Source organism: Alligator sinensis, unplaced genomic scaffold (assembly GCF_000455745.1).
Source record: "Alligator sinensis unplaced genomic scaffold, ASM45574v1 scaffold740_1, whole genome shotgun sequence".
In the NCBI taxonomy this organism is placed as follows: domain Eukaryota; kingdom Metazoa; phylum Chordata; order Crocodylia; family Alligatoridae; genus Alligator; species Alligator sinensis.
Genome location: NW_005841964.1, coordinates 1269335 through 1280195, shown reverse-complemented (window position 1 = coordinate 1280195; position 10861 = coordinate 1269335). Strand labels below are relative to the sequence as shown.

General features: G+C 38.3%; 1 protein-coding gene across 11 annotated transcripts in view; it reads left to right on the top strand.

Moving 5' to 3' along the window:
* The window catches only part of TGDS (TDP-glucose 4,6-dehydratase), a 37742-nt gene that overhangs the window by 15837 nt on the left and 11044 nt on the right, over nucleotides 1-10861 (top strand). For 5 of the 11 annotated variants that reach the window (XM_025200346.1, XM_025200344.1, XM_025200348.1 and 2 more), the window contains 5 exons: nucleotides 564-697; nucleotides 1905-2032; nucleotides 4576-4666; nucleotides 6409-6551; nucleotides 9566-9664. In XM_025200346.1, the coding sequence (XP_025056131.1) occupies nucleotides 2000-2032; nucleotides 4576-4666; nucleotides 6409-6551; nucleotides 9566-9664 (366 nt within the window). In that variant the 5' untranslated portion in view covers nucleotides 564-697; nucleotides 1905-1999. The remainder of the gene's footprint in view (nucleotides 1-563; nucleotides 698-1904; nucleotides 2033-4575; nucleotides 4667-6408; nucleotides 6552-9565; nucleotides 9665-10861) is intronic. The other 6 variants (XM_025200342.1, XM_025200341.1, XM_025200339.1 and 3 more) reach the window with 3 other exon arrangements.

The following is a 10861-nucleotide window of genomic DNA, read 5'->3' as shown; positions in this document are numbered from 1 at the left end:
GAGTGGCCAAGGTCTGGAACGGGCTCCCAAGGGAGGTGGTGCTCTCCCCTACCCTGGGGGTCTTCAAGAGGAGGTTAGATAGGCATCTGACTGGGGTCATCTGAACCCAGCACACTTTCCTGCCTTTGCAGGGGGTTGGACTCGATGATCTACTGAGGTCCCTTCCGACCCTAACATCTATGAATCTTTATATGTATTTGTAGAGGAAGTACCTGTGAAACTTTTACTGTGTTATGTTTTTATGAAACCTTCCATTGATTTCCAGTGAAGTTTTTGTTGGCATGTATGTTTAACACACCATGTTATGGTTGAAACCAGAGTATGGTTTGAATACAGAACTGAGAACCAGACGTTGAATTCTCATGCGCCCTAACTCTTCTTCCTTCTGTGTGGTGAGCATGTTACTTGACACTTGTCTCACTTTCAGTATTTGTATAAAAAGGGGAAATATTGAACTGTGCACTTCACAATGTGATGTTTTAATTTAACTGATGTTTAAAAGTTGAATGAGGAAGGCAAGGTTCTTTGAGTAGAATTGATATCTTGTCTGCCTATGTCCTTAGAACAACATGACTACAACCAACAACCCTTCAACATTGAAGGAGGAAAACGTTTTATAAATGGAAAAGGTTACTGCAAAAATAATTGAGCTGATGCTGCAACTTAAGGATATGAAAACAAGAATATGATAAAATAGGTATCTACATCAGGTGCTTTGTGCTGTGGGTGTATTGTGAGGGCCAAAGCTGCTGTATTTGGTGATGTTTTGGTATCTAATTTAGCATTTCTTACTGAAGATGGCTAGCATTACCAAATATACCAATATGCTCTGCTTTTTTTTAGACTGGTGGTTTTCAGTTGGGAGCTGGTGCACTGTAGGGTGCCACCAGATCCTTTTGAAGGGTTCCTGGAGGTGTGAGGAGATATGCGGATAAACCAGGTTCAGACTTGTCTTTGCCAATGATCCCCTATCCCTACTGTTCAGCCCCTATTGTAGGAAGTAGGTACTGTAAAAAATAAATTAGTTTTGGAAACTGGGTGCTATTCAATTCAAAAAAACTTGTGGAGGCATGCCTTGAGTCCAGAAATGTTGAGAACCATTGCTTTAGAAAAACAGTAGTGAACAGATTGTTTTATACCTATTCTACTGTTGTCAGGTGGACACTGAATACTGAAAAAAATGCAAGTGGATAGTGATGACTTTCAAAACAATATGGTAACTCTCAGTAATGGAGGCGGAGTATTAGTAATGCTGTTCAAAAAGCATTTATTAGTTTAAATTCTGAGCACAGTTGAGAATGGGGAGGAGAGAGAGAGAAGTCAACTTAATTTTCTTCTGAGGGATGTTAAACTAAAACCTCTGGCTATGTAGTTATACAAAATACTGCTGTATCTGTGCTACTTCTTTTGCCCTTATGAGAGCCTAAACTGCAGTTCAGAATAAATAATTTCCAATTCATTTTCTATTTTTAGAGCCACTAGGTGTCACTGTTTATGCACGTAGTATTGAAAACTTTAGATATTTTATTTGCAGTATAGGCAAAAGCTTATGAGTAGCTTTACTATGAATGTTGGAGATGATTATGACATTTTTTAGTGGTAACTTCAGTTTCATTCTTTAATGAGCAGTATAAATCCTGAAATGCAAGTACATTTTAAATGCGTGTAATGGCGACTCTTGCTTTAAAAAGTTAGATTCACTTTTATCCTGTTATTTTAGAGGTAGCTTTGGATTATTTAGTTTAAAATTCAGTTAACTCTGACACTTTTCCTCCCCCTTTGTAGTGCACAGACTACAAAGACACACGTCTCAGATCCACTTTTTATAAAATGCAGATATGCATATCCATGATTTTTTCTTGCTTTTTGATCATTGTCCATGTCCATACTTCCTTCCCAACCAGAGGCTCACTATTGAGGAACTAAGGATACTTTTCTACTCACTCCTATTGAGGCAGAGCAGAGATCAGCATTTAGGTCAGTAATTCTCAACTGCGTGATGCAAGACCCTTTCAGAAGTGCTGCAGTGAAGGTACGGCCAGCATGGTGGACAGACAGAATGGCCCCGCATGCCTCAGTTCGTAGCCAGATGAGCCTAAAACAGGCACATCTGCTTGCTGCTGCTCTTCCTGGTTTGCCTCACCCCCTTACCTTCCCCTCCCCTCCTCCACACTCCTTCTGGAAACAGAGGCACCTAGGACACCTCATTGTGGTGATAGCATTTCAATTTCAGTCTACTGAAGTACCATATTTTATGGTGTACATGTTATCACATTGTATAAGTTATCTCCATATTTCTTTCTCAAAAAAGTTAGGATTTTTGTAGATCCTGTGTATAAGTCGACCCTGCCTTGCCGGAGTGGGGTGGGACAGGTGGCAGGAGGGTGGCTGGATGAGCTGGGGGTAGGGATGGCATGTGAGGCACTGGAAGCCTGGGTGGGCTTGTCTAAGTGTTGGATTGGGTGCCTCTGAGCTTGGGCAGCATCTGGCCAGGCCAGGGGGTGCTGTTGCCATACAGGGAAGAACTGGCAGCTCCCTGGCTTGCTGTCAGCTTGTTTCCCAGGCACAGGGGAGGGACGGGAGGATGGGCAGGCTTTGCCAAAAACAGGATCAGGTCTCATTGCGTCTGCCTTCAGCAGACTCCTGCAATCCACAGGATGCTTGGTGCTGCCCAGGAAGGGGCTGCCTCGTTCCATGGGCAGCATGGGATGTCAGGCAGTGGCTGGGGGGAAGGTTAGGGGTGTCGGGTAGGTCTGGGTGCTGCCCGGGCTTCCAGCGCCTCCCACGCCATCCCCACCACCTTTTCACACTGTCAACACACCCTGCTACCTTCCAACCCCCCTGCCCCCCACACTGCCTGTGGGGCAAGGCAGCCCCTTCCTGTGTGGCACCAGGTGTCCTGTGGGCTGCAGCAGCTTGCTGAAGACAGAATCGGTGAGGGGTCCGATCCTGCTTTTGGTGGAGCCTGCCTGCCTGTCCTGTGGCTGGGGAGCAAGCTGCCACCTGGCTGGGTAGCCCCTGAGCTGCAAGGGTGGCCCAGTCCTTCCCTCTGTGGTGGCAGTGCCACCCAGGCTGTGTGCTGCCCAATTGGCAGGGTATCAGTCAGTGCAGTGTCTGGCTGAAGTGTTGACATGGTGTGTAAGTTGAGGTGGAAATTTAAGGGTAAATTTTCTTGAGTTCAAACCTCAACTTTTACACCGTGAAATATGGTAAGCAGGGGCACCACAATAGTGGTTCTCCATTGGCATGACAGCAAAAAACATTTATGTATTTTACTTATTTATTTTTTAGTGATGAGGTGCCTTAAATTTAAAAAGATTGAGAGCCTCTGAGTTAGGCAGTGAAGATGTGTTCAGAGCTGCGTTGAGGGGCTCAGAGTAGACTTGAGTATCCCCTTCCCTCTGAGGGATATGCTCAGGTTCTTGAACCTACATGTGGTCACGCTATCTCTCTCTCCCTTCCTCATTTTCTCAATGACGGGACCTCTGGGATCAGGAGAGGATCAGCATAGATACTGCCTTAATGTTTTGCTTTCTATCGGCCACCTTAATTTTTTGTTACCTGACTTTCTTTTCCAGTTAAATATTTTTTGATTTTTTTTTTATTTTATTTTTTTTATTTTATTTAAAAAACTTTTTTTTTTAAGTTAGTACTTGCAGTCTGGCTTCATGAAGATCATCTGACAAACCTTTTAAAATGTTTTCTGTAATAGTTTATATTTTATCTTGATATTTCAGCTGACCCTTTTCAGCTGCAAGGTTATAATTGCTGGTCATGTCTGTAATTAGCATAAGAGGGTTATTGGCAGTTGCCAGTTTATAGTTATTCTGTATGTAATTTAAAAATTAATATTGATGGTTGGTAGATCCATAATTGAGACTTCCAGAACATAGAGAGATCCTTCTGTCATCTGCCAAACATGTTCTCCCCGGAAGGCGGTTGTTGTTACAACACGATACTGTGACTTGTTTTAATACTCATAGTACTTGCTGTTAATGCCATAGAACAGCATCAACCAGTTTTTTTCTAGAGAGAGTAAAGAGCATGATACTTGAAAGGTCATTAGTTATATCTCTACTCTTCATTTTCTGCACAGTCTTAAAAAAAATATGTATTTGTCTTTTAGAAAAAGGAAGCTTCCAGTTGAAGTTTTACAGCTGTAGCTTAACTTTCTAACAGGACTATAAATCTAGGGAGGAAAATAATTTTGCTATGATAGATGGAAGTCCCAAATGACGTGTGTGGGTGGCTTTTTGGATTGGGGGGGGGTGGGTTTTGTTTAAAGATTTGAGTGAGATTGCAAAGCTCATGATTTATTCATGAAAATAGCCCCACTTGTGTAAATGAATGCTGTATACTTTTAAAATTAGAATTCAATGTTTAAAATGGTTCATCTTTTAGTATATAAACAGTCAAAGTATATAGTTTTGCATGAAGGCATAGTCAAGTCAATACAATATCTGCAATAGTAAAATATCATATAAAACTTGGTACACCGGAGGTTTGGTGCTCCAGTATTATTGAAAGCTGACTTCTACTGATAGCTTTGTTTCAATCTAACTTTTTTCCCCTTAGGGTGACATCTGTGAACCTCATTTTATAAAACAGCTTTTTGAAACTGAGAAAATTGATATAGTCCTACATTTTGCAGCACAAACACATGTAGGTGAGCATTATTGCATGTTGTTACAGTGATAAATGTACTAGATGTGTGTTGTTTGACATAAGTAACCTATTCATGTCGTCTGTTTTCATTCTTTTCCCCTTCATATTACATTAAAGACCATAGTATTCAGTTTATTATAGCAGTTCAAAGTAGCACTGCTATGATTCAAGGTCTGTTGGTATTTGCATTATAAACCTGTTTTTAGGGGTTTACTGTTTGTCATAAAACAATGCCCCAGGGTAAGACTACAGATGTGGGAAGTCTCAACCAGGGAGTACTGATTAAAACACATTTGACCCCTAAGGATATTGTACTACTATCTGGCCATCACCTGTTTTATATCTTTTTGAACTTTATCAAACTGTGTGCTAACTACATTTTTTTTTTTTTAAATCGTTAAAAAATCTGTTCTGGAGCTTATGTGCAATTGCCCTGGAATAGCAATACAGTATCTAGAAAACAGTTTTAGGAGTTTAGGTCCTGGTTTATAAAAATGAGCTTCCAGTTTTTAACATACTTTCCTGAAGTTTTTAACAACTATTCTTGCAGTTCATGCTTGGAGACAAGGTAGAGAATAGCATTGAGAGAGAAAATATTTTAAACCAACAAACAAACCCCTGCTCCCCCAAATTTGGGTCCTAATGTAATTCTGTTGACAATTTCTATTAAATAAAGTAAATGTAGAAGTCCACGTGAGAGATGCCATTGACCTTTGGCTTCCTTGATCCTAACTACTACTAGCAGTCTAAACAGAAAAATTTCAAGCAACTTGAAGGTTTCTGCATAGAGTTAATATAGAATAGCAGTTGTGCTTTAAATTTGCATCTTAGTCTATTCTGCACCAACTTCCCTTTTAAAAATAAGACTTTATTTTTTCTATATTAATGTAGTTTTGCCTTTTGGGATGTACTTACACTTTGTTCCAGTAAAGATTTTTCTGAAGGTATCTCTATAAATGGTTTGAAACTAGAAATTTGCATGCATAAGGACTTTAATCTATTATTAGATAAGATATTATCCAATCAGATGAAAAAGGTTACATTAATGTTTTGATATTGTACTGCAGTCTATAGGTGACTGTTGTATTGATGTGTATGCATATAACAATTCAAGTGCCATTTTTAACTTGAGTTAAAACTTGTAGTAATGTAAATGCAAGTATAGATACTCTATTTTATCTTGGCTTTAGTTCTTCTTACTGTTTTATTATCAACAGGGATCCTGGTTTACTCTGATTTAAAAAAAAAAACAACAACCCTAATTTTCAGTTAAACAAACAAAAACCAAGTAACCTGAAATCTACACTTTTTTTTTCTGTGATCAAAATGAAACGCCACATGTATATACATTTTAGTGGTGTTTCATTTTAATAATGGAAAAATGTGGGTTCCGAGTTTTGTTTATTTTACTTGTGGGGGTTTGTTTTTTTGCTTTTGGTTTAACCAAAAATTGGGGATTTTTTTTAAATCGGAGAAAACCAGGATCCCTGATTATCAAGGAAAACTGTTTATTATCAAGAAAAAAATACTTTGTGCTATGGAACAAATGTATGAAATATTGTACTTGCATTGAGACATTTGTTTAATTAAACACCTCAAATAAGTTAAAAGAACATCAAAAGCTCTAATCCTGGCTGTGTCATGAAGTGGTTTGCTATTAATATCTTCGTGTGTTATTTCCCCCATTTTCTTCCCTATTAAGATTATAACAGAATGAGTTCTCTTTCATTTCTTAAAATGTAGATCTTTCATTTTGGCATGCTCTGGAATTCAAATATGTGAATGTTTATGGTACTCATGTTCTGGTCACTGCTGCATATGAAGCCAGTGTGGAGAAGTTTGTTTATGTCAGTACAGACGAAGTATATGGAGGTAGCAGTGATGAGGTAAGCAGGAAAATGCTTCAATGTTTTTGGGTTTTTTTACTTCTGCTTTTGTATGTGTATATGTGTGTGTATATATATTTTTTTAAGAGTTTAAACAAAACAGTTTTTTTAGATTAGTTTACCCCAGCTTTTTAAAATAATGCAGGCTTGATTTCTGAAGATGCCTTGGCTTGTAAAGAGGCACTGATTTTGTTACTAATACTTCATTTAGCATCAAGCCTCTTATTGACTGTTTGTGGTTGGTATAGTGAATCAAATATGAAGTGTTTGCCTAATCTTATGAGCAATATGGAATGAATATACTGCTATAAATTCTGTTCCAGGAGATGTTTGAGTTTGTCCTTATTAAAAGAAAGCAAGCAAAATTGTGTTCACTTTTTCTTGTCTGTCTGTCAACTTGGATTGTAAGCTCTTCATAGCAGGGAACTGGTTTGTCATACTTAAAATGTCTGGCACACTTCAGGCATGATTTGAAATGATTAGTTCATCAGTACAAAAAGTAACTATTTAGGGAAAATATTATGGCTTCCCATCTGTGAACAACTACTGCTAACCACCTGGGAATATTGTACAATTTCAACTGTAGCCATTTTAGTGCAGAAAGAGTGAAGAAATTCTGTTCCTTACAGGAATGGATACTGTAGGCTCCAGTATTAATTTTTATATAATCAACTTTGCTATCTGTAATAGCATAGTCAGAGGATTGTCATTTTGGATTAGCACTTTGTTATGATACGTATCACAGCCATACAGGAATGAGAACAGGGATTGTTTGCTCTTTTTGAAAGATCATGCAGTTCAGAGTATGGTTGAGCATGGTTCTGGTGACCACCTGCAAGACGATTAAGATGAAAAGATTTGGCAGAATGTTTTGTGCTTTTGCTTGAGAAGGTTGATGTTTTCTCAAGCTAAGTTGCATGAATGCCATCGCTGTATCAGATAGCATCAGATCACCTCCACTAACAAGAGTTGGACTGTGTCTGTAGATTATCAAGATAAGAGTTAGTTGTGTCTCTGCATTCTAAGACTAAGTAGACAAACTCAGATTATTATATTTTGGGTGCACTTTCTCTGCCCTTGAGCCTTTGCCGCCTTGTGGATTTGTTCTCTTGAGGTCTGCTGTGTATAGCAGCTTGGGAAATGAAACGAGCCAGAACTGGTTCTGCAGTGTCAGTCATCTATTATGTGAAGTATAAAGAGCAGAGTGCTGCTTCAGTAAAAAATCATAGAGTAAGAGATTAGCTGACTGCTTATATCTTGCTGATCACCATGAGGCAGAGTTTCCAGTACCTGTCTATCTTGGCTGTGTGAGAAGTAGCTAACTGATGACTGAACCAGATTAGATAAAGCTCTCATCCCATTTCTGCAGTGTCTAGTATCTGTCTGTTCTGGGTGGTGGGGAGAAGAATTGGCTGTGGCTTGTTTAATTTGTAGCAGTTGCCCAAAAAACAGTAAGCCAATTCATCTTTTGATCCTTTTGGAACAGGGCCAGAATTGATGAAGCCTTGCTTTGGAGAGCTACCAAATACAATTGTGTGGGTTTTGTAGCCTGATCTTTCCCCTGCTCCCTCCTTCCCCCCAACCCACACACACTTCATCAAGAATGGAGGGGTGCGGTAGAGGGTAATCAGTATGCAGATAGGGCCCTGAACTTGAATTTGGCTGTAGCGTTGCACTTTTGGTCAATGGGAATATGGGGAAACGGAGCTCCAGGCCAAGTAACTTAATAAAAACCTGTGAGAGAATTATTAGCAGTGGTAAAATTGTTCTTGGTTTTTTTTTACATTGTGTAATTTAATTATTACTGTTTATTCTGTGGTTACAAAGTCTAAAGAAAAAACTTCATAGGGTAACATTTTATTTAAAAGCAAGTTTCTCTAGAATGTATTCTTACCAGAGTTTGTTTTATAATTTGAGCAGCCCACTTGAGGTATTAAATTTACAATCAAGCGTGTTAGTGTGCCAGTTATGAGACATAGGTACTAGCTACAAAATGCTGAACAAAGTGTTCAAAATGCTGAATACAAAGTGTCTGAACTTTTTTTTTAAAACAATTAATTTAAACTTTGTCATCAAATGAAGTCCTCTCATAAAGTTCAAATAGCAAGAGGATTCAGAAACTTTCACCAGCCAAAATTGAATGATGGTGAATTGGACCAGTAAGAGACAGTTGCGCAACAACAGACACTGCTTTGTAATTCTTGCTTCAAGAAATATCAGGAAACAGTTTTCATAATTAATTTATGAGTATTTAAGGTACTCTGTATTTATAAGAAAAGGAGATATTGGTTTTGGTATGAATATCATTGCTAGCCAATATTTTATTATTTTAATGGTCTAATTTATAAGATTTACAGCCAGAACATGTCAGATTATATGATTTTGTTCAACACTTTATTCAAAAGATTTGATGTAATTGTTCTTGGGATTTTTCAAAGGTCCTTCATCCTGGGAGCCACTTAATGTTGATTCTGTGGGCAGTATTCTTCCCTCAAAGGTGCCCATACTTTGTAGTGCATGGTGTGAACAGACCTCACTGTTCATGCAGTGAAGGTCTGAAGGACTGGGACTTAAGGATTTGGTCTAACATTCAAGTGGTGTTAAGAGGTGCATGCAATTAATGTCTGTGTGTTGCAAATGCACTTCCTATAGAGATGGTGGTTTGCACAAGGTGGAAATAGGCTGTGATCTGTTAAGCACCTTTCTAATGGATTTAAGGAGGTTAGTTTAGCCGTGGTGTTATGGCCTATTTCCGCTATTGGTAGTCATGAAGCCTGTTTCTCTCTTTTTTTTTCTTTCTTTTTTTTTTTTTTTTTGCTTTTGCGTTTGCTTTTGCTTTTATCATGCTATCTTCACCTCCAGTACTGTTGAACATCTAATGTGTTCTATTCCCTGGGTTTGAGAGAAAACGTTCAGACTATGACATCATTATGAAGCCTCTCTAGCATTCTGGGATTCTTTTGGATAAAAGGTATTGCCTAAAGCACGTTATCATTCATATTGATTTATTTTAGGAGTTTGATGAGTCATCACCCAAACGACCAACAAATCCTTATGCCTCGTCCAAAGCAGCTGCGGAATGCTTTGTTCAGTCTTACTGGGAAAGATACCAGGTAATTTTATGCATGCTTCAGGAGCTATAAAGTTTTTTTTTTTGTACTAGCCTATTTGTCTTAAGAGTATCAGAAGAAAATTTATTGACCACAGTGTAGACACAGTGCCACCTATTCCTGGATTTGCAACTTTGCGTATTCACTGTATTCCTATCTTATTACCAGGAATTGTGTCTTTCTCTGACTTAAAAAAAAAAAAAAAAAAATCCCCAATTTTCGGATTAACTAGGAACCCCAAATCCACATTTTTCCATGATTTAAAATGAAACACCACTGTATACAGGGTGTTTATAAAGTCCTTGTACAACTTTAAACTTCAATAACTTTGGATATGCACATGATAGAAGCAAACTGTAAACGGTGATTGAAAGCATAATTCATTACATTTTAACACAGTACAGCTCAAATTTCTAACCTTCAGCATAACTGCCATCTTTCGTGATAAATCATTCAGTCCGATTTTCCAACTCATAGAAAACATTTTCCAGTTGCTGCTGAGTGGTTTCATGAATTGCAATTGTGGTCCTTACCCTGTGCATAGTTTGTACTATGCTAAAAACCTTAATGAATTATGCTTTCAATCGCCATTTACAGTTTGCTTCTATCATGTGTATATCCAAAGTTATTAAAGTTTAAAGTTGCACAAAGACTTTATAACACCCTGTATATATTATACACCACTATATATTAGTGGCGTTTCATTTTAATCAAGGAGAAATGTGGATTTTGAGTTACTTTTTTTTAATCTGAAAATTGGCCTTTTTTTTTTTTTAATTGGAGAAAACCAGGTCTCTGTCTCTTACTAAAATTGTTACCTGTCTTATTACTAAAAGTGCCCCCCCCCCCCAGTATTTATTCAGTTCTCTCAATCTCTGTCTCACTCGGCTATGGGTTTCAATATTGTTATATTTTTCTTTTCTTGTCAGTTCACTCAAAAAGAACTACTGGATTTACTTGACTTCTAGGTGACACTGACTTTTTAAGATGACCCCCCCATACATGGGGAAATGTATAAATTTCTTAGCATTTTCCACCTACAGAATTTAATTATTGCAAGATCGTCTTGAATATGTGTCCCATCCCGTTTTCCACTGTATTGGGGAAAGCAGTGGCAGCACTCCTGGCCAGCAGTGAGGGTCAAGGAGTTGGGGAGGGAGTGGGGGGAGCAGTGGGGGACAGGTAGTATGGTGGGGGAGA